Source organism: Panthera tigris, chromosome B2, assembly GCF_018350195.1.
Source record: "Panthera tigris isolate Pti1 chromosome B2, P.tigris_Pti1_mat1.1, whole genome shotgun sequence".
NCBI classification, from domain to species: domain Eukaryota; kingdom Metazoa; phylum Chordata; class Mammalia; order Carnivora; family Felidae; genus Panthera; species Panthera tigris.
The window spans coordinates 20,655,473-20,679,604 of NC_056664.1; the positions used below are offsets into that span (position 1 = coordinate 20,655,473).

General features: G+C 47.1%; 1 protein-coding gene across 1 annotated transcript in view; it reads right to left on the reverse strand.

The window, feature by feature from the left end:
* Positions 1–230: 230 nt before the first annotated feature.
* Positions 231–24,132, reverse strand: part of BMP6 (bone morphogenetic protein 6) — a 158,429-nt gene continuing 134,527 nt past the window's right edge. The window contains exons 3-7 of the mRNA XM_042985756.1: positions 16,700–16,848; positions 15,639–15,836; positions 3,199–3,275; positions 2,145–2,255; positions 231–1,823 (exon numbers count right to left, since the gene is read on the reverse strand). Coding sequence (XP_042841690.1) covers positions 1,674–1,823; positions 2,145–2,255; positions 3,199–3,275; positions 15,639–15,836; positions 16,700–16,848 — 685 coding nt within the window. The 3' untranslated portion in view covers positions 231–1,673. The remainder of the gene's footprint in view (positions 1,824–2,144; positions 2,256–3,198; positions 3,276–15,638; positions 15,837–16,699; positions 16,849–24,132) is intronic.

The following is a 24,132-nucleotide window of genomic DNA, read 5'->3' on the forward strand; positions in this document are numbered from 1 at the left end:
CGAAAATAAGCACCCATCGGACGAGGCTCCCTTAAGATAATGTACCTGTATGTTCTTTGCCATCGAGTTACCTCTCGTAATCCCTCCCTCTCCAACACTCTTTGCCCCGCTTCCCATGCTCGGGGGGTGCGGGCAGTGGACACACAGTAACTGGTGGTGGGAATCTGATAAACAAGACCACTTCTGCTGTCTGCGGCAGAAGACAACAGAGCAGGATCTCGGCCAACCTCTGCCTTAAAGGAAATCTTTATTAATTATGTATGGTTCACAGATGTTCTTTTAAAACCCCAACTTTCTAGAGAAGCACAATCCTCATGAGTGGCTTCAGCTTTGCATCATGAGTCTTGTATTAAGAGAAAATCCAAGTGGTACAATTTGTTTACACTATGATACTTTCTAAATAAACTCTTTTAAAAAAAGAAAAAAAAGTCTGGTCTTTCCTTAAATGTTACAGCAAAACAGATATAAAATAGACAATAAATTATAGTTTCTATTTACAAAAAAGCTGTAAGTGCAAACAGTTTTAGATCATAAATGTATTATTTAATCAGTTTAGTATGAAATTGGCTTCCTAGTACATGATTGTGAAAAAGACACTTTAAAAACATTCTACGATTTCATCGGCGTCTTACTTTCTACAAGAGAAAATGGGATTCGGGTTCATGAGGGCATGCCCATCCCATTCCTAGCGGCTGGGGGCTTCCTTCCTCATTTTGTTTCCTTTGTTGCTTCTAACCCTGCGACCCGGCATGCTGTCCAGTAAAAGGCAGACAGCCATTTTACTGAGATAGGTGAACTATTAAAGCCGACATTCCCGAAGTTAATGTGCTTTTCCAAGAGCCGTTCCAGAAGAGAAGAGGCACAGAATGGCTTTCACATGTGACACGGTTAAAGTGACGGCTGTCAAAAATGCTTCTGGCCCCCTGTAGCCTCACCGCAATGCCCAACTCGCCCCACTTATGGTGTTAGCAGAGAAAATAGCAAATGTTGGGGTGGGGGTAGGGGACCGAGGTGTGGAAATGACATCGTTTGTTGGACCGAAATAAGTATATTTTCACACCAACAGAACTCCAGCACAAACGCTAACGGCAGTGACAGAGACAAGGCACTTCCACGCAGCCCTGGGGACGACTCAGGCTGTTGATCCTACATGAAACCAACTTTTCTGGGAATGAAATCTGTGAACAGAGGCATTTCCCCCCAGTTTCCATTATCTGTAGGTCTCCCTTCGACAAACACTACAGAAGGGGTGGATACTTTAGCCGAGAATACTCCTTTTAAGATTATTTTTCCCTATTTACTGTTAGACACTAATGCCACAAATAGCTTGATCTAAAGCTAAAACTAATTTCAGTGGGCTCTTTTTCTTTTGTTGGGTGTGTGTGTGTGGGGGGGGGAATACTTCAAAGTTATGTTTCTTTAGTTAACCAGACTTCATACTGCAGACATCCAAACTCCATTTCCTATAGACCAACAACTACTCACATTATTTACTGTGTGAGCGAATTATTAACGAGGCCCTTTACAATCTTCTGTGGGCGGTAAGGCACCAACCAGCACTGAACGGCTTCGAAGCCTCGCCTCCCCCCTTCGCTGTGCTTCTGAATGTTTTTAAGGCAGATGTCATCTGGGAACCCAAGGCAGCATCTGTGTCCCCAGCAACTGGTTTTGAGTTAGTGGCATCCACAAGCTCTGACGACCATATTCCTGTATTTTTTCAAGATGACGTTGGAGTTGTCATCAAAGTAAAGAACCGAGATGGCATTCAGTTTGGTCGGCGCACAGCACGGTTTGGGGACATACTCAGGATTCATAAGGTGAACCTGTTCCAAAACAGAAGGGGAGAGGCACTGTTAGAAGCCATACCTGACCCTGGCTGACTCCTACCTATAAAGTGAAGTGGGGAGGGTGCCTGGGTGGCTCAGTGGGTTAAGCGTCCAACTTCGGCTCAGGTCATGATCTCACGGTTTGTGGGTGTAAGCCCTGCGTTGGACTCTGTGCTGACAGCTCAGAGCCTGGAGCCTGCTTCAGATTCTCTGTGTCCCTCTCTGTCCCAACCCCCACTTGTGCTCTGTTTCTCTAAAAAAAAAAAAAAAAAAACAACATAAAGAAAATTAAAGTGAAAGGGGTCCCCAGGAGCTCACCAGCGTCTGCACGATCGCGTGGTTTGTGGCGTTCATGTGTGCGTTGAGTGGGAAGGAGCATTCTCCATCACAGTAATTGGCAGCATAGCCCTTGGGTGCGATGATCCAGTCCTTAGTCGAAAGCAAAGGGACATGACATGTGATGAGCATACATTCCTTCTATCATCTGTGTTCTTCGTAATCCTGTGAGAAGGCATTCCTCACGTAGCACAGCTACGCAGACCAACACAGGGAGGCCAAGTTCACGTTCAAGTGGCAAAGCCAGGATGTGAACCCGGTCTGTCTGGCTCCAGAGCCCTCGCTCCTTCCACAGCCTGCAGGGCCTTAGCTGCTGCCCACCTGCCAGACCGGGAAGCACACAGGTGGTTGGCTCTCTGCACCTGGCCCCCTCGAGGGGCCTCGAGTATGCCTTCCTCATGATGCCACCTGCGTGCAGTAAATGGTATCTCCTATCCCTTGTCACCGAGGATTTGCTCATAAACTAGTGGTGGCTCTCAGCTGTGGGGCTCAGCCTTTGCGCTCCTCTAGATAGTTCAGGTGAGTCAGTTTGTAGCCATTGGAGAACTGTCAGGGCAGTTTCTCCAATGCTTTCTCAAAACACAAAATTGGTGGGGCGCCTGGCTGGCTCAGTCAGGAGAGTGTGCGACTCTTGATCTTGGAGTTGTAAATTCGAGTCCCACATTAGGTGTAGAGCTTGAAAATAATATCTTACACACACACACACACATACACACAATTTGTTTAAATGCCCAAATAAGCACATGCCTTGTGGACTTTGCAAAGAATGGGAGAAGAACACTGGGGATGGTAGTATGGATCCTGAGAGACACAGAACTTGGCAACCAGGCTCCCTGGGAAGGGGGGGCTCTTGGTGCACAAGCAGGTCTGGCCCTTCCTCTGCCTTATTCCAGAAGCCCAGGCATTTGGAAAGGCTCCCAGTACCTTCACACAAGGAATCGCCTCAGCCCTTCCCTTTGATGGTAGCTGCTCCATTAAGATAGGAAAGGGCTGCTGTGAAGGGACCTCTGTCCGCCTTGCTGTCCAGAAAACTCACCTGCCATCCCAGGTCTTGGAAGCTCACGTAAAGCTCATGTTTCCTGCAGGCTGTTTTCAACTCACTGCTGTTATAATCTGTCAGAGGAGATCAGAAGATGCACCCGTTAACCCACTCATTCTTTCATTTGAAAACATACACCGGGAGGGGTTGCTGCAGCCCAGGCCCAGTACGGGGCTCATGACAGACGCGAACCTGGCCCCTGCTAGACACAAAGGCGGTCACCAAACAGCTCTGTCACATGCCCAGTCGCTTGGCTGTCTCGTTCATGCCATCTTGTTCACGCCAGGGCGGGTGCCGGGCACACTGGCACACAATGTGTAATTATTGACTTGAATGGATGCTTTCAAGCGACAGATGATCGTTGTGAGCCCGTTATGTGCAAGGCCTACGGACAGAGTTTACAGATGCCCCCAGACCCCCCTTGGGCTCCTGACCTGGAAGGCACTGTATTCACAGTAAAAGCCACACCCAGGCAGGGTTTGCTATCATTCAAACAGACACAGTCCTAAAACTGTCCAGGGGCTGTGAGGACAGCTGGGTCAGGAAAGCATCCGGAAGGAAGGGTAATGGAGCAGGGCCTAACCAAGAGAGTGTCATCAGAGAGAGAGAGAGAGACGCTGCAGCAGGAATCACTCTGGCACCGGTCCCTTGCCTCACTTCCAGCGCTGAGCCCTTTGCACCAAAGCACTGACTCCTAAGACAGGAAGCCCCGTGAGAATCTGAAGTATCCTACCTGCCCTGTGCAATGCGGGAGCCACGAGCCTGGCCTAACCTAGAAGAAGGGGAGGGCCTGGATTTGTTTCGGTTGACTGGAACAGCTCTAATGTGACATGCCCTCCGCTAGACTGACCGCGGGAAACAGGAAGAGAGGTTACACAAGGCTTACGTCCTCCAGGAACTTAGAGAATCTAAGGGGCGGTATGAGACATGTACACAAGTAACTCCAATACAGAACAGCATAGACGCTCCAGGCAAGTGCGGATGGCAAATCCCACTGGGAGTTCGGAGAAGGGTCAGTTATCAGGAGGAATAAAATGGGACATGAACGGCCTGGAACACCAACCAGAAAGATTGGGACTTTCTACCAGAGGCATTAGGTAAGCGTGTGAAGGGTTTTGAGCCAGGGAGCGCTATGTTCAGAGCTATGATTCTACAGGATCAATCTGGTAGCAGTGTTCCAGGGAGATGAAAGGCAGGACTCCAGAGAAAGGTTCCTAATCTAAAATGGATTTTGATGGATACAAGAGCCTGAGGTCACTCACATGCCTGTTTTAATCACATGAGCCAGTAAATTGCCTAATTATTTAAAGCCTATTTGAACTGGGTTCCCTATTAACTTGTGCTCCTGGACAGCTTGGCCCGAAGTAAGACAGGACACACGAGTTTGTAAGGGGAAGAGACAAATGGTACTGACTCCACTCAGTCACCTACACTGGGAGGAGAGAGAGGCTACCTTTTTGAGGTGATCTGCTAAATTCTAAATTTTTTCATGCTCCCTACCTGCCTTTTTCACCTTGCAGAACAACTCTTGCTGTAATTTCAAGTACCTGGGAGAACTGAACACAAGGCCATGCTGAAGGGAAGTCTTCACAGAGAAGAGCACTGAGGACTCTTGCTTAAACATACACACACACAAACCACCATTACCAGGCAAGACCAAACCTCTTGCTGAAAACAATCCCTCAAGAAAAAAATCAAGCACACAAAGGAATAAATTATCCCTAAATTTAGAATATAAGAGAATACACAGAGACCACAATAAGAGTAGTCTGAGTGAGATTACAAAAAAGAATACCTAAAATAATGGAAGAAATAAAGAAATAGAAATGCTACAGCAAAAACATTATGGAGAAAGAACATGAAAAAATGATAGGTGGATGTGAAAGAGAACAAAATAGAACTTTATAAAACCAGAACCGTTGAAGATAAAAATGAAATAGATGGTTTAAACATCAGATTAGACACAACTGAAGACAGGATTAAAGAACTGAGCAACAAATTTGAAGAAATTTCCCAAAATATAGCCCAGAGTGAAATGGCTCAAAAATAGGACTCTCTTCCTATAAAGAGATAATGGAAGACAGAATGTAAATTCCCGTGTATTTCTAGTAGGAATTTCTGAAGAGAATAATGGGGGAATAATATTTGAATATATAAAGTGTCGGGGTGGGGGAGGATTTTCTAGAAGTGAAGAAAACCAAACATCTTTATATTGGAAAGGCACAATGAATCCTAAGCATAGTAAATAAATTCCTGTCTGGCCACATGTGGTGAAACTGTAGTATATTAGATGCAGAGGAATGCTTAAAAGCAACCCAAAGATAAAAAGAAAATAATCCACAAAGGAACATAAGGTAGATGGACAGAAAACTTTTTTTTAAATGTTTTTTTGACAGAGAGAGAGAGTGCACGAGAGAACAGGCATAAGCAGGGGAGGGGCAGAGAGAGAGGGAGAGAGAGAAAGAATCCCACGCAGGCTCCACACTCAGCGTAGAGCCTGTTGTGGGCCTCGATCTTACAACCATGAGATCATGACCTGAGCTGAAATCAAGAGTTGGATGCTTAACCAACTGAGCCACCCAGGTGCCCCATGGACAGCAAACTTCCTAGCAACAAAAATATACAACATAAAAGGTTTAATACCATAAGAATGATGCTGTCAACCCCGAATTCCATACCCAGCTATGGTGGATACTTCTCGTTTGGGCCACCCAGCTCCCAGGTTCACCTCTCATTTGGAATGAGATGGGAATTCATAGACAGGTGAGAATCAAGGCCCGATCCCCCCCAAGATAGCTCCTGTCTTTCTTCCCTGGCAACTGAGTACAGGCTCATGACTTCATTAATGCCAGGCAGATCCCCAACCCATGAGAAAGGGACTCCAAGGGAAAGCCAAGAATGGGCAGCTTGGCAGCCATGTGTTCAGGGTAATGGCATTCCAAACCACACTCTCCTTGTGACTAGGTCTCAGCTTCATCACTTGATTCCCTGTGTTTGGTTGTAGGTTGGAGGAGTTCCTGATACTCTTACGTTAGTTTGCTCTTTGATTAGAATCTGTTTCTCTTCCATGTAGCCAAGAAGGGCCTTGACTAGCTAAATTATTATTCCACGGTTAAGGGATAGGGAGTGCAGGGTGCAAGGGAAGTGACGGTCACTATCTCATATGGGTTACTGAGACTGTCTTTCTGTTCACATGTCTTCTAAGCAGAGACCTGCAGGCATATTGGGAGTAAGGCAGGAAGCTATTTGGGGGAAGAATAACCTGCACGGTGAGAATGACAAATGCAAAGTCCCCGAGGAAGCAGCCTGGCCAGCCTATCGTAGAACAGCCTGGTGAGGGCTGCTGTCTGTTTAGTAAAAACCCATATCCTCCATCTACCCCCTGGGCACACAGCTATTGGACATTTCCTACTACGGTTAGGTGTGGCCATGTGCCTAAGCTCTGCTCACGCACTTGGGGAGAAGGGGGGGTGTGCGGCTCCCAGGCCTGGGCCTCCCGGGTGCACATTCCTTCCTTTCCTGCCAGTTTTGAGCAGGGGTCAACCTTTTGAAGACTCCAAGGCTCTGGTTCTTTGTGCTCCTGAAGGTTTCTTGGGTTAGATGCTAAGTTATATGATCTTCCTACTTATAGTCTCAGTCTGGAGTTTTCCCCACCCAACATCAGTTGGCCTGTGTCCCCGCAAAGTAAACTTCCCCCCAAATGCCTTCTCTGTGCTGGGGACCATGATCTCTCCAAAGTCAAGCTTGGAACTGTTCGCCATGTGAAAGGCAGAGATTTCTGGATACTTTTCCTTCCCAGGTTGATGAACATGGACAGTATAATATAGAATATACATCCTGGCAGAGCTATAAAAACCATGAAATCTCCTAATAGTTCCAACTCGTGGGTCCCTAGATAGGCTCGGGATGAGGGCCGGCTGCCAGAAAGACCAACTATGATGTCATAGAGCAGGACTCTGCTTCTCTACCTTCACCAGTAGGTCTGTCTGTGAGCCTCCTGCAAATTTGACTCTCTCAAAGCTCAACAAAGAGAACTTTCTCTGTAAGAACAGCTATTTCTTTTAGAGCCAGACACTGGCATTTTTGTTGTTAAGTAAAGATTGGGGCTGGAGAGAGGAAAGGGAGGAATTCAACTCTCCTGTTTTTCCTCCTACAGACACTTTCAAGCCACACTTAAGTTTCCTTATAACTCCATGTTAAGTGCTGGCTGAGAGTATATAAATATTTGTGAAGGTCAATGCTCCTCAAAATACTTGTGTCTGCCACTCAGGGGTCGGTGCCCTGGGTTCTACAGTGGAATTACACTGCCATGCACCATTTTGTTTGTTTGTTTGTTTGTTTGTTTGTTTGTTTGTTTTTAAGGACTGAGAGATTGCAGAAAAACATTCTCCTGCCCTGGCCCCTTGATATTTGTTTAGATGAATGGTCTGGACAGGCCCAGTGAAAGTTCATGCAGTAAATTCTCAGTGGGAGAAAGGAAGGCAACACGACTTTGTCCAGGTGGGCTCGCCAGTCAAGGGGAAGGCAGAAACAAGAAGCCCTATTGCTGGACAGAGGTAACAGACAGACAAACAAACCAGAGCAACAGACCCGAGGCTGACACAAACCTCCCCAAGGGCAACAGTCCTCTGTCTGATGCATCGTGAGACTCATCAGGGAATTCAAGCCCTCTCTCAGACCCTCAAGCCAGGATCACTGGAAATGGGTCCCCTGCCACCAGGGCTATCTGGGCATTCTGGCATGCAGATGTGGCAAAGGCTGGTCTGGGAGCTGAGACACATCTTCAAGGAATCTAGGTTTCTCAAAGTTGAACACAGAATGTGAAATCTGTCTTCCATTCATCCCAGGGGATTCTTTGGCCTAGAGCAGAGGGCAGGGCAAGTGCCCAGCAGCCCAGCTAGGATTCTGGCCCAGCCAGACCAGGCCCAAGGGGGTTGTCCTGAGTACCGTGGATAAGCAGGGCCCAGCCATAGATGGGTTGGGGCAAATAACCGTCACCAGGTGACAAAATCTAACAATCATAAAAGCCCCCAGGATTAATTTCTTTCATAACCAGAAATACGTAGCTCCCTGGTCTACTTTTAAATAGGAGAGAAACATTTTCCCTCACCACACATTTCCTTCCTTCCAAGAGAGAGAGTGCAAGTAGGGGAGGGGCAGAGAGAGAGGGAGGCAGAGAGTCCAAGGAGGCTCTACACCGTCAGCACAGAGCCTGACACGGGACTTGAACTCACAAACCGTGAGATCGTGCCTGAGCTGAAATCAAGAGTTCAGATGCTTAACCAACTGAGCCACCCAGGCGCCCCAGCCCTCACCATAGATTTTCAAGCTTTAAAAGCTTCAGATGCCCCACACTGGGAGAAGGGGGGAACCTTTAAAGACCTAAGACAGCCCTGCCCGTTTGCCCCCCGCAAATGAAGATCCTTGGGCAAAATCTTCCAGGCTCTGTTGTGGGAAAGGCACCATCCTGGTTGGAAACAAGGACGAGCAGAGCGGGGCTGGGACAAAGGCCAGGCTCCCACACACAATGCATTCTCCCTAAGCCTCCGTTCTTCCCATACTTTGCTGAGTGACACCTGCATCTCTTCCAGGCCTTCTGGGCCATTAAACCAGTGGCACAGAAAGTGTCATGCCCATGCCCAGTGGCCAGGGCCACCCGTTTTGCACTGTGGCTGCTTTGGAGTAGTCAATCTTCCAAGCCTCAGGTGTGTGTGTTATTCGTCGATCTGGGTAGTGCAGGAGCCAGGTGCACCGCAGAGGCTTCGGGGGGAGGGGCAGAGGGCAGCACAGAATGAGCTCTATGGAGGTATGTTCCCTGGAGTCCAGGCTGATGGGCAGGAGGGTAGGGTGACACGCGTCTCATCCCGGCGCTTCAGACACCACCTCACTCCCACATCCGAGAGTCCTGCTGGGAGCGGGTGGGGGTGGCTGTTCCCGTCTGGATGGGCCACTGGAGGCCAACGTGGTGGGTCCCACCACACACAGCTCTTCGCTGACCCACTCACTTGTCCTCGGCCCCCGCTTCACCTTCCAGTGCCTCTCTCACCTGGACAGCTACGGCCAGACTGCCACGGCCTCCTCAGTTCTGGCTGGCTGCTCTGTCTTCTCGGCTTCTGGCCCGCGGCCCTGACACTCAGTTTCATCGGTGACAGCCTCTACTCCCCGACCTTACGTTCCATTCTTCCCTGTGATGCCTGAGGGGCGGCTCACCTACAGACAAGAACTAGTGGGACTAACGGGGGCCTGGGTGAGCCCCTGTGACAGTGGGGGCCACCACTGCCTCACAGGACACTGCAGGGAGACAGTTCTCTTGCTCAGCACAGTGAGGACAGAGTGCTTCTGACCCACTGTAAGCAGCCAGCTGGCCTGGCACCTCCTCAAGGCATCCGTGTCCCTAGGCAGTGGCCATGTGTACCACATGTTTGTTCTGTCCCGAACACAAGGGTCACATCCCATACACCCTAAGGAGGACATCCAGCATTCCTTGCTGCCCCCCGCCACCCATCTCCAAAAAGCCATGCAGACAGTAAAGCACAAAGGAGCCGTAGGAGGGGAGAGCTTGGGCCCCACCACTGGCTTATTTCTGAAGCTTATTGGCTACATGGAGTGAAATGCAGGCTTCCCAGGCACCAAAGGTCAGGGGATTCTCAGGGGAATGAGTCCTGGATGAGAAGGGAAGGGCCCAGCAATGATCCTGACTTCCACGGCAGGCAGCAAGTGGGAAGGGTGGGGACCATCATGCCAAAGTGGGAGACATGCAGCCAGCCGGGTCCCAGGTGTCCAAGCGGCCTGCCCACCATCCTTTCCAGTGCTAGGAGAAGAGGACAGGAGAGAAACAAAAGGGAAGACATGGAGAGAGGAGACAGGCAGACCAGGGACAAGGTCAAGGCAACCACACGTAACCAGGTGAGTGGGAAGGAGGGAAGCAGGCAGGTGGCCGCCTCCCCGGCCAGGGCTTCTGCACAGGCCTGCTCAGCAGTGCTGGGCTCGCCCACAGCTGTTGTCCCTGCTCAGCAGGCTACACACCTGGCAGGGGCTGGGGACCAGGTGGCACGCCCCACACTGTGTTCCCCGTTCTTCTGAGCCCAAAAAGTCTTCCCAGAGGAAACTCGTGTTTTAAGTTATTTTTAATGTTTTATTTTTGAGAGAGACAGAAAGAGAGAGCGAGCGAGCATGAGTTGGGTGGGGCAGAGAGAGAGAGGGAGACACAGAATCGGAAGCAGGCTCCAGGTTCTGAGCTGTCAGCGAAGAGCCCAACATGGGGCTCAAACCCACAAACTGCAAGGTCATGACCTGAGCTGAAGTCAGATGCTTAACTGACTGAGCCACCCAGGTGTCTCAAAACTGGTTTTTTAGAGAAACAATTGACTACTCTTATCTCCCTCCTCTCCTAGAATGACAAGGGCAAGTATAACATTAGCAGCTGTTGAAATGGCACGTTGGTCTTCATTGATCTGGCTGCACCTTCCAGATCGCCCAGCCTTATCAGCCTGTCTTAATCCAAGAGTCTCTGGCTCTCCCTCCCTGCCCCACCCCTCCAATGGAATCAACCTGACCATTAAGAATGTGCTGGAGGAAGCCCAGCGCCTTGTGGAACCACACTGAGATCTTGATCTCAGGTCTCAGTAACATCACAGAATGTTGGGGGGCAGGGAGCTTGATCTTCAGAATCTAGACTTGGTTTACAACCTGGATGGTTAGATTGAGAGTCAACCGGGAGGTCCCATTCTTCTGGGGTGCTGGAATCTCAGCCTCTCCTGCTTCATTTAATTGGGGTGGACTTTGGCCTACTTTCAGCCTTTATCTCGATTATCAAAGAATGTGGAGATTAACTATCTTGAAAACAGACACAGGCTTCTCTTCAACACTGAGCGTGAACACTAAGACTCCCTGTGTTTTCAGCACCTCTGCTCTCTATGTTCCCTCCTAGACGGAGTCTCCTGGCCCCCAGGACCTGCCCGTGGGCTTAGCAGGTCTTGGTGGATCATTCAGGTTTTTGCAGCTCCTGTTTATGTTTCTTTATTATTTTCCTTCACCACTGCTGGCCGTTATTACATTCCCACAGGGTAAACCTAAGGATGGGGTAAAGGGGAGCCTATCACTCCTTGATAACTTTTACCCAAAGGGACTTCATGGTAAAGCAGAGTCAAGTATTATAAATATGGAGTTTGAAATGACTCTGTTGAATCACTAACACCATGCCTGTCGGCCACAGCTGTGAAGAATTAAGACTTGATTTCATTTTAGAAAGTCCTGAACAGGCCTGTACTTCTTGACCAAGACATCTGGAAGCCAAGCCGCAGGCCCTAAAATTTTAAGTTGAGATCAAAATGACAAATTACAATTCCCGATTCCTTTGAAGAACCATAAACAGCTAACTCAAAGCCCTGACCCACGTCCATTCTTCTCAAGCTTTGGATGGCCACAGAGGGTCAGCCCACTCAGCTGTGGCATGCCAACCCCCAGAAGCACATGAGGAGCTAGTGGGGACACCTGCCAGGAACTAAAAGGCCAAATAAACATTGATCTGTAAGAAGGAGGCCCTCGGCCTGCAGACCGGAGTTCCCAGAGATCTACAGCAAGATTTCACAGTCATAATAAAGTACCCAAACCACTGTTTTGCAAGCGACGCAGTCCTGTTACCTTGCTTTTATGCTGGATGTGCACTGAATGGTCCCAATCAGGAAGTTCATGAGATACAAGATATGAACTATCAGTGAGGTCAATGGCATATCTATAATGTACCAGAGCCACATTTCCCCCCAAGGATCCTTAAAGGCACATGTCTGGGTGGGTTGGAAAGAGACAGAAGAAGAAAGGACTCTGAAATGCTAACTGGTAGCATCTGAAGCAATGAAGGACTCATTCCGAAAGACAGACAGGGTCTTGAGGAGTCGTTGATTCACAGATGGTTGGCAGAGGTGCGTGGCAGCAACAAAAACATGAGGATTAAAGAGGCCTAAAGGTCATCTAATTTTACATAAATCGTTAAAAGTGGCAGAAGAGTTCCCACACTATCATCTGCCACAGCAAAGCACAATTCTAAGTCGCAGCATTGGCAGCTAGTGGGTTGGTGGGGCAGAAAACCTCAGACTCACCAAAAACTGCTCCCTCCTCAGTGATGTCTTGGAAACATCCTGGGAAAATTAGCTAGGTTGGTATCTAGAATCACCACATGGATCCATCCCTCAAGGCCATTTGTTCATGGCACCAGTAGTGAATTGGCCAGGTGTTGTCACAGTCCTCCAGTAGGTGAAATAATGAACCCCAAGAAAAAGCTACTATAAGAGAGGGTGAGGGGCAGCAGGTAGAAAGACCAGCACACGAGAGAAGGAACTGGAGGATAGGGTGTCACAGAGCAGTAGGCCGGGAGAAATGGAGGCTGAAAACTGCCAGATTCACTGGAATTGCCAGTAGGCGGCACAGCGTGGCTCGGACCAGCACTAGTAAAACATGTGTAAAAGTGATAAACAATGCTGTCCAGATGATGTCCAAGCCCACTGGAGAGGTGTGACACAGCCAACATCCATCATTCATTTGGAGCAGACAGCTGCAAAGAAGCAAGGGCAAGTGAAAACCATTCAGGAGCCTTCGATCCAAACCCACGCTTCAGTGCGTGTGTTTGCAAAGTCTGGCTTGAAGGCCAAGTACAGATGTCAGAGCAGATTCCGGTGGGTGGTGGGGAGGAGGTGGATGGGGCTCTTGGCCTTTCTCTTGTTGTGGACTCGTCCTACCGGCCCAGGCATCTGCAGCTCTGTTCCAAAAATAGCCACAGATTTCCCTGCCATGTTTCACCCTGATGACAGGCAATTTGATGGATTATGTTAACTTCTTTGCCCAGATGTAGGATGGTCTCTGATGGGCTTCCGGTGGTGGTTGTTTCTGTGGAGAAATATTAATTCCTTGGGAGCACTCTATTGAAGAAGGGGGGCAGCAGAGGCAAAGTAATCTCTCCCTTCTAACTTCCAGAAGATTTACAAAGGGAAAGTCCTGTCTGGAGTCATACCAGAGACCACAACTTTTTGTCTCAGTGGCAGCTACCTGGTTCAGGAAGGTCCAGCAAGACATGAAGGTTTAGTCCCATGGTGGCCTAGAAAAAAGGACAGTCCAACCGGATGGCCCATTTCTCTGGGTAGCAGACCATCTTTGTGGAATTCCCTTCTCCAGGAGTGACCTCTTCCGTTATGTATCTGCTCCCATTAATAGCAGGGATAAATGAAGAAAATGTTAAATGTATAAAGTAGCACTTGAATGGGCCTAACCTGAGCAATTTCTCGAACCAGCTTGAGAGGGCCTTTGAAGACAGTAAGGGGGAAGGAGAGTCCTTCTTAGTCACACTCTCTTGGGGGTTGTCCTTGGAACAGGTGAGGCCAGAGGCACTTGCTGTGAACTCTCTCATCCTACTACCGCTGAAAAGAGTGAAGCGCGTTTGCAAGTGCTGGGTTGGGAGGTGGGGGAGGGAAGACCAAGACAAAGCAGATATACTTGCCTGTTATTCCACATTCGATCAACTTTAATACTCGTATTTAATTGCAACTTATCAAATTGAAAAAAAAAATGTTGAAAGGGACATGGAAAAGAATAATTGGGTGACATTATGGAAACCCAAATCAGAGACATGTCTTCCCAATGAAAAACTCTTGCATGTGTACTTGGGGGAGGGGGTGTTGAATAAATCAAGTGAAATTTCAATTTTAAAAAGCAATCAGCATTCCCAGAGCTGCCTTCGTGTCTGGGGTCCCAGTACCAAAGTGACCACAGTTCGTTCATTAATTGAAGCCTAAAACACTGAGATGATTAACTCTCTTTAGCAGGCTTCCTCTGAAGCGAATAAAGGAAAGCAATCATTTCTTCGTGTTTTTTAAAAACCCAACCCTCACTGTTTTTAGTGGTAAACACAGGAACACCCATGCTGGGCAATGCTTCCAAGAAACACCAGGAGGACAAGCAGGAAAATGTCACGTCACCCTGGGTGGTAGGTCCTCAAAGCCCCACAGCTAAGTTGCTGGGGAGAGAAATGCCTTATTAAGTCAGACTCTAAAATGAAGACCATTCCTCCCAAAGAAAAGATGAGTACTTTGGGAAGTTGCATGAACTCTGTGTGGCCACTGATGAGGACACTTTTAAACAGTCACCTGGAGGAAGTAATGCATCTTCCAGATCTTTTTTACATCCTTCCCAACGATCCTAACATATGCTCTCAGAACATACTTCCCACAATTGGAGGTAACTAATCTTTGAGTATTATGGACCAAATCAAACACTTCTCATTTAATCCCAGCAAATCTACCAAGTGTTAAGCATCCCCACTTAATGGATGAGTAAACTGAAGCTGGAATGGATTAGGTTTGCCCAAAGTCAGTCACAGGGTAGTAATAAGGGAAGCAACATCTCCGGCTTCAAATCCTACCACAAAAGTTCAACTGCATGCTTGAATCCTGGGCTGGCTCAACAGCCTGAGGAAACCCAGAACTTACAAGCCTTGGCTTCAGAGTAAGATGGATCTCTGCTGGAATTCAACACTTACTAGCTATGTGAACTTCAAAACATTGAAGAGTGGACTTCCATACCACTTCCCAAAAAAAGGCACAGCACGGTGGGGTGGGCATCTCTGAAGGACCACTGAATTGACAAGTAGTGGTGTCAATTGACTCTCACCCTTTGCACCTGCCCGTTCGGGGCAGGGTGGAGCTGACCCCATTCTCTAGCTCCAGGGTCAAGCACATGACCTCAGCCTGGCTATCTACTAAGCTACTGTGAGAGAGACATTCTCTCCTGAAGCAGAGGTAACCAAGGGTGATAAAATCCTGGAGCTGTTGGTTGCCTTCTTTACCACCATGTTAGAGATAGTCTTTCTAAGAATGCCACCAACAAGGGAAAAATTGAAAAGGAGAAAGTAAGACTCCTAACAACATGTGAGCCCATGATCCAGCCATGACTAAAGCCAGAACCCTCGATTTCCCAGTTCAATGAACCAACGAAACCCATCAGAGAAGGCTGTTTGAGCTGACTTTCCATCACTTTCAGCCAAGAGCACCAACAAATGCAAGTCCATTTTCTGCAACTATACAAAGTTTACTTGTGCACCACAACCTCCCAGGTGTCATGCAACTAGAAGAAAATCTAGGTGTCCTCAGGATCTTTATGTGAATGAAAGAAGAGTTGGAAGAAAAAAAACCAGAAGGATGCTTTTCCAGAAAAAGAGACTCTCAGGAGGTCTTCAGCCTGCAGACTCAGTACCTGGATAACAAACGGTCCCTTCTGACGGCCCTAGGAACCCATCCAGATAATTGGTGGCTGTGATGAGGCACCTCTGGGTTTCTGTATTTGCCATGCAGAAGCCATGCGACGGCTAAAACCATCGACACGTCCTTGTTCTCGCTGAGGCCCAAGAGCCAACTAGGCTTCCTGAAAAACCAGGCTCCACCCAAACCTACCTGAAGCGCTGGAGACCCGCGACACATCCTGCGACTGGGTGGAGCGATTTCGGCTCTGCTGTCGGCGCCGCCCAGGGGCTGACCTTGTGGTGCGCACATGGACCTCACTCACTTTGAAGAAGGCCACCATGAAGGGCTGCTTGTCGTAAGGGCCGTCTCTGCCCACCAGGCCTGCAGCTCGGGGGTTGATATTGAGTCCTTGAAGGCAAAGCACAGCGCACCTGTCTTTACCCGTGGAAACTTGTTCCTGCAGCTGTAGACCTGAGCTTTCCTGGACACCCAGGTGCCAGCCACAAAGAAGGAGCAGGAGGGAAGAGCACTGTGCACTCTCAGAGCCCTGATGACTCCCCTCAGATGGGCAGAATCAAGACACTCCTTCCAAAGTTCCATGAATTAGAGCCAGGGGTAGTGTGAACTCCCAAGGCTTGCCCATCCCGGATAGACTTCCCCCTACATGATCATTCTTTCTTTCTGATGATATAGGTCATAGAGTCGCTAACCAGTGAGGTGACTTCACAGGCAAAGTGTGCCCAGTCTGGGACCTGATAATATAGATCTGATCAGATCTGATCATATAGATCATATAGTCGCCAACAAGTGAGATGACTTCACAGGCAGAGTGTGCCCAGTCTGGGACCTGATGATATAGATCTGATCAGATCTGATCATATAGATCATAGAGTCGCCAACCAGTGAGGCGACTTCACAGGCAGAGTGTGCCCCGTCTGGGACCTGCATGAGGACCCTGAGCTGCTGGGCTTTGGTGCTGCAGGAGAAGAGGGTGCTGGAGGGGTTCTTGTCCAAACCCACCCAACTGTCAGGAGGTAGACTAGGCTCCCCCCCTGCCTCCACTAGCTGTCTTCCCATTGTGGCCCCTGGAACTCAGACCACCTACTTGTATCTGGAGACCTCAGGGACAGGTTTTGCTTTTCAATAGACGTTCTGAGGGAATAGTCAGTGAGGTCATCTTGGAGCCGTGGTCTTGACTGTAAACCATGGTTCTACCATAACTGTTGCAAAGGAGACGAATGAAAAGTGTTTGCCGATCTGAGCAAACTTACCATCCCGAGTCACCACACTCAGCTGAAGCCCCATGTTGTGCTGTGGGGTCACGACCCACAGGTTGCTAGTGGCTGTGATGTCAAATTCCAGCCAGCCTTCTTCTGAGGCCCACACCACGCGGGTGTCCAACAAAAATAGGTCAGAGTCTCTGAAAGAGAGAAAAGACAGTGTGGTGAGTACCACACCACCTTCTTGGCCCATCCTCTCTGTCCTGCCTTGGCATTAAAGTGAAAATGCCAGCATCGGATCAAGTTCACCTAGGAGACACTGCATACAGTGCCTACCGCGGTTCTGGCTCACACACACAATACAGTCTGGAGACGGATATCTGCTAGGGCACTTCAGAGCAAGGAGTTTTCTCCCAAATATAGGTGGACCCCTCAATTTCATCAAAGGCCTTGCTAGGGTTGTTCATGCCAAGTCTTTCTCTGAAATAAGGGAGGGAGGGAGGGGGGAGGAGGAAGGGAAGGAAAGGAAGAGAGGGAGGGAGGGAAAGGAAGTCATATTGTTGCTTCCTTTATGGCAAATGAACTCTAAAAAGAGAGAAAGGGGGGCATGAAAAAAAGAATTAGGAAAATATTAAAATCAAGATTCATGTGAGCAAAAAAAGAAAAAAGTTGTGCTTTGTTCATTTTTTTTTTTTTTTTGTAAAATTAGGGCATGATAATCTTCACATGTTAGTTCCCATGAAATAATGAGAAACAAGAAGCCACATCGTATCTATGAGTAATCATTAGTCCCTTGCTTTTAATTAAGGCCTGTGAGTAGTCCTTGCTGAGTGTGGGGTCCTTCCTCGTGTGGACAGTATGGCCACGGGTGTATGTTGAGTGATTTTAAAGTTCATCCTGGCACAGCTGTGAGCCATGGCTGGGGTTCTTGTAGGCAAACTCAGAATCCATACCCAGGGAGTAGTTTTATATATGTATCTCTGTCTATCTATACATATGGACATAATTTTTGTTTATAGTTTTCAACTAACATAACCCTAGGAATTGTGGGAAGGTGGGGTAAGTGTTTCTTCCTGCTCCCGCACACGTTGTGATAGAGTAGTGATAGGGGACAGTCCCCTTCATGTGTTTCAGGGACATGCTGAATCTGAGTTGACATCCCAGGATCACTGGCACGAAATGGCCAGGAATTCCCATGACAGGGAAGGGGAACCACTTTGGCCATGGAAAGATTCAAATCTCCTGGTGCCATATTTTACAGGATAGAAAAAGGACTAGAATTAAATACTGAATTTAAGATTAGTATCACAATACTAATGTCGTACACCAAAATTGGTTATAAAAGACTTTCATCCACTTTGCTTTCCTTAACAACAATCCTGAAAGCTAGCAGCATATCATTATATAGCTGGGGAAACGGAGACTCAGATGTGAGGTTTCAGACATACAGCTAAGATCAAACGCTAGTAAGTAAAAGAACTCGCTAGCAAGGGGCGCCTGGATGGCTCAGGAGGTTAAGCATCAGACTTTAGCTCAGGTCATGACCTTGCAGTTCATGTGTTTGAGCCCTGCATCAGGCTCTGTGCTGACAGCTAAGAGCCTGGCACCTGCTTCGGATTCTGTGTGTGTCTCCCTATCTCTCTGCCCCTCCTCTGCTCATGCTCTGTCTCTCAAAAATAAATAATTGTTAGAAAATTTTTTTTTTAAAAAAGCCTAGCAAGCATGAAGAAAGCAAACAGATTCGGAGTTTTCCATACTATCATGCTGCCTTCTGAGATCAATATGAAAGACAGCCTGTGGCAAATGAATAAAATGCATTTCTATCCCATCAAATATCTGTGAGGCCAGTGAAAATGTCTAAGTTAAACATTTTAGATTTCTGAGGGGAAACAATTTTTCCTGTTTACATGGCTTAGAGTTAGAAGGAAGTTCTATTGTCATCTTTTCCAAGCTTAAAACAGTAGGTAGAGCTAAAAGTAGTTTACTCAGCTGCTGACCAGGGTCCGCGGGGGGCCGCTCTCGGGCCTGCCATCTTTAAAGCGCTCTCCGATGTGCATGTGTCATACCTCCTGTTGACAGATTACCCCCCAGGACTGAGGTAACTGTAAGCAGGGTAATGGGGGTGTTCATGGAAAACAGCAAGAGGGGAGTGCAAGTCCAAAGCTTTGAAGTGAAGATATAAAAAGACATAAATTCTGATCTAGAAGGTTGGAGAAGACCCTCATCCAGAAATAACACAGACGCTATGGACAGCAATGTGGGAAAATGTCCCGAAGGCAGCATGAGACGTGTCCATGTCAGAGCGGCACCCTCGAGGATGAAGACATAGTGAGAATTTCAGGGTGCCACGCTGCCCCTGAGGCGAAGGGGGTCCGCTGTCACTATCTGCAGAGCTCCGATGACGGACCTGGCAAACGATTCTTAAGGCCTTGTAACAAGGACGCAGAAAACCTCAGTCTGGGACAGGAGTGTGGCAGAGATGGTAAGAAAGCGCTAGAACGAACTTTTATTTTGAAAAAGTAGGGTTTATAATAATGGAAATGGGCCTCTATTACAAGAGAAAGCAGGATGGGACACAAGTCCATCATCCACAATAGGAGAGAAAGCAGAGAGGAGAAAAGGGGAAAACATGAATCAGAAACTAAACTTGAGGTAAAGGGGGAAGGTGTTGACGGGAAGGATTAACAATCATGACGTGGAAAGCATGAACTCCTCGGGCTTAGTGGAGACCCGTGGACACAGGGAGCCTGACGTTCTCTCCTGACTGCTCCTGAGTCATGCCGGGTCCCCGGGCATCTGTGATGTCTCTCCACCAACTTCCCAGGCCGTGCAGTGAGAACGCTGGTCCTCACTGCTTAGGAGACCAGTGGCATACACAAACACAGCCTGGCAGCTGAGTCCAGAAAGATGGAAAACTCTGTGGCTCACCAGCAGTGAGGCAGCCTCAAATTCAGATGTTCTTTGAATCTACGATGCCTGGGTCCCATGGGAAGAAGGTGAGCTAGAGCATGCGCTTAACATGATGGGACTAAATGGACAAGGAACAACAACTATTCACTGTGTGCTTTCGATATGCAGGGTGCACCCAGAGCCTCTCCTTTATTCCTTGGGGACCCCGAGAGGCAGGTCCTATTACTGTCTCTCTCCTACAGCTGAGGGCATGGAGCCTAGAGAGGTGAGGTATATCAAAAGTCACACAGGTATTAAGTGGGGTGACCAGAACTTACAATCAGAGCACACACTCTTGGCCACCACATATCTCAAAAGCAGAGTCAAGAAAAGCACAGGGTCCAGGTTGAAAACTACTGCACCAGGGCTCAGAATAAGGTAAGGGTTCAAATCTACTGCACACCAATGCCAACATCAGCTGGATGCAGAAATGTGTTAAGATACTTGGAGCTGGCATGTGATCAGAAATCACGAGCAGGTTCTCCTATCAAGGCCAGGGAGGAAGAGGTGAAAGGTACACACAGGAAGGGACCAAAGATGGCTGACATCTGCTGAACTCAAGGGACCTTCTCAGTCTTGCTCTACTCTTCTTCCCACACAGAATATTCTCTGCTTAGACTGAGAACACTACTGACACATATTCACCCAGCCAGGGTGAAAAATTAAAAAAACAAACAAAAAACAAAAGGAACAACTTCATTAGCTCACCCTCAATGTTTCCAATAACTCAGGTATTTAAGAGACGGTATTTGGGGTGCCTGGGTGGCTCTGTTGGTTAAGTGCCTGACTCTTGATTTCGGCTCAGATCATGATCCCATGGTCCATGGGATCGAGCTCCAAACTGGGTTCTGCGCTAACAGCACAAAACCTGCTTGGGATTCTCTCTCTTTCCCCCTCTCTCTGTCCCTCCCCCCTTCACACTTGCTCTAGCTTTCTCTCTCAAAATAAATAAACATTAAAAAAAAGACATTATTTATGGCAAGTCAATGAAGTGGGTCAGATCTCACCCACATCTATTTACTCTTCTTCAATGACACATAACCTTCTTAAGTCTCCTTACTATAAAAGTGTAGCCTCAGGGCCGCTGGGTTGGCTCAGGCGGACAGGTGTCCAACTTCAGCTTAGGTCATGATCTCATGGTTCATGGGTTCGAGCCCTGCATCGGGCTCTGTGCTGACTGACAGCTCAGACCCTAGAGCCTACTTCAGATTCTGTGTCACCCTCTCTCTCTCTCTGCCCCTCCCTAACTCATGCTTGCTCACTCTCTTGCTCTCAAAAATAAATAGAAATATTAAAAAAATTTTTTTTAAATACAAGGATTCCCTTCTGAATCTTATCTAAAACATGTATAACCAGTGGATAAAGAATCCTAGGGTCTGGCCAAAGTGACTGCCATTAAAAAAAAATTTTTTTTAATACAAGGATTCGCTTCTGAATCTTATCTAAAACATGTATAACCAGTGGATAAAGAATCCTAGGGTCTGGCCAAAGTGACTGCCATGACTGGACTATTTGGACTTCCTACTTGGATCACTGACATACTCAAGTTAATACACCATGAAAGAAGATTCTGAAATGAGAGAGAGACAATTTTGAAAGAATTTACTGGGGTGCCTGGGTAGCTCAGTTGGTTGGGTGGCTGACTTGGGCTCAGATCATGATCTCACAGCTCATGAGTTCGAGACCTGAGTCAGGATCTGTGCTGACAGCTCAGAGTCTGGAACCTGCTTCGGATTCTGTGTCTCCCTCTCTCTCTGCCCCTCCCCCTCTTACACTCTGTCTCTTGGTCTCTCAAAAATAAATAAACATTAAAAATTTTTTTACAAAAATAATTTACTGCCTATTTTGTTCTCTATCAACTCACAGAACCCCATGTTTCATGCTAAATATGCATTCCATCTTCAAGGATACAATAATTTTATTCTCAGTGTTATCTAACCTGAGGGAATGAGTTTCCTCAGACTGTGATCATCCTGGGAAAATTAAGTTCTTAACAATTAATAAGCCTAACAAGAGATTTCTAGAAAATGTAGAAATTTCTAGAAAATTTCACAAATTCACCTTGGGGCTAGAGTTGACTGACCAGCAAGTCACTTGCAAAGACTTGTGGAACTAGTGTTGATGGGCAAGGTCACCTCTACATGGTCCCTCCCATTGCACAGCCTCCAAAGCACCTGCCCTTGTAGGTGACACTCCGTCAGGCTGAGAGGCAGACCCATGGCGAACACAGTGGGTCTCTTTCTTTTTCACCCCCAGGGAAGAGCAGGAAGTATCTGAGCTCCTAGTGGCCAGCTTTGGTCTTTCCTGACAGATGGCACCCATTACAGTCATACTGCCCTAGACAAGGTGCAACTTTGCTTACTACTCACCATTTTACTAGAAATGTTCTTGATAAAGTAGAATTTAGATGTTTGAAGCAAGCAGATTTATGAAATATTTGATAAGGTGAGCCTGTGGTCTTGTGCCTTTATTTGTTCAGAACATTCCTCTACCTATGTCTAGACTTAATGGTAAACTAAGATACGAAACGACATTCTTATAGAGATGAACCGACTTTATATGCAATGAGGTGAATTTAAACTTCAAAAAGAATGGAAGTCAAAAGCCAATCATTTTAGAAAGTGAGATAATAAAGCAGCATTTTTACTTTCTTCTTACATAACATATCATATATAGAGAATTATGTTTAAACTTTTATCACTAAAAGGACAGAAAAGAATAGGATATTTGAAAACACAGCCCTACAACTCAGCGTAAACTACTACACACACATCAATTTGAGTAACAAGGGTGAAGGCACATTATTATTATATAATTAGCTAAGCTCTCATTGATTTTATGCCACTTTCTATTAACTAATTTTCACCTCAAGGACTAGCATGGTATAAAGAGATGTTTCAAATGGCAAAGGCACCTTAACTCTGTATGGAATATTCCATCTTCAACAAACGAATACAAGTCACTTTGCTGACAGAATATTAACCTAGCTAGCCCTTACATGCTGTTTACTACCTGAATGCTTTTACACATGCTAACGCCTCACAACCACCATAAGAGGTAAACGCCAGGGATACCATCACAGGTTTACAGATAGGGAAACTAAGGCACAAAGAGGTTAAGAAGCTTGCTTGCAGTCATACAGCCAGTAAGCGTAGAGCTGGGATTTGAACCCAGGCAACTTTGCTTCAGTGGTGCACATGCTCTTAATCAATCATCAGAGCGGTGGTTCTCAAGTTCAGCTGGCTTACTGTTGGAATCCCCGGGAGAGCTTGTTAACACACAGACTGCTGGGCTCACCCCCAGAGTTTCGGGGCATGGGGCCTGAGAACTTGCATTTCTAAGGTTCCCAGGTGATGCTGCTGGTCTGGGAATGACACTGTGAGAGCCACTGACCTACAGCATAGTCCCCCTCCCTTGAATAGGACTAGCATTACCTTCACATGCTTTTTAGACTTAAGGTTCAAAGCTAACTGCTCTTGAGAGTTCTTGCTCCTCTCCTTAAAACAGTACAAAGCAAATGTAGAATTCTCACAGAGTAAATGTTTGATTGTCTTATGGATTGGCCTTACCCTCAGGGAGTTATCAAGTTAGACTAATAATCAGAATCACAAGCAAGATCAAGTCCAAAACAGCGGTATCATTAGAAGGCCCACTTCTCTGTGTCGAGGATGGAGAGAGGTAAAGCGGATGACTTTCCACAAATTCACAGCTACCTAACCTGCAAAATAATGTTCTCCTTCACTGGGATATATACTCCAACATGCCCGAGTGATCAAGCACAGACTAAATGAGAAATCCAGCTGGCTTTTAAACATGTTATGTGCAAATGTTACGCTGTCATTGTCATCACCAATCCTACATTTCCATATCCTGTACGATCTAGGGAAATAAAACAGGAAAAATGCTGTTCATCTGTGACTTTTCTTTAAAAAACAACAACAACAACAACAACCCCAGATGTCTTGTAAGATAGTCTTAGCTACTACCATGGCCGGCCTCCCACAAGGCTGGACATCCTGGTAAGAAGATTCATGTGACTAAGGTGTCTCGGTGGCTCAGTCAGTTAAGTATCCAACTCTCAACCTCGGCTCAGATCATGATCTCACAGCTTGTGGGTTTGAGCCCCGCATAGGGCTCTGAGATGGAGCCTGCTTGAGATTCTCTCTCTTCTCTCTGCCCCTCCCCTGCTCATGCTTTCTCTCTCTCAAAATAAATAAATGAACTTAAAAAAAAAAAGAAAGAGAGAGAGAGAGAGAGAGAAGAATATGCACATGACTAAGGCAATCTGTTTCTGGGAACGAATAATATGTAAGGCACAGTTTCCAGAAATAAAGACCTATTCTCATGTTTACCAAGTTACCACTTGGTAACAGTCCCTAAACAACAGTTTCTCTTGCCCACCACACCCTGACTCCCCCTCTCCCCCCAACTGGAGCATTCTTTTGAGTATATCCAACTCTTTATGATAACCTCAATTCCTTTCTGTAATATTCTCTTCTACATTGTGCCTATGCAAAGAACAGAACTTAGATTGG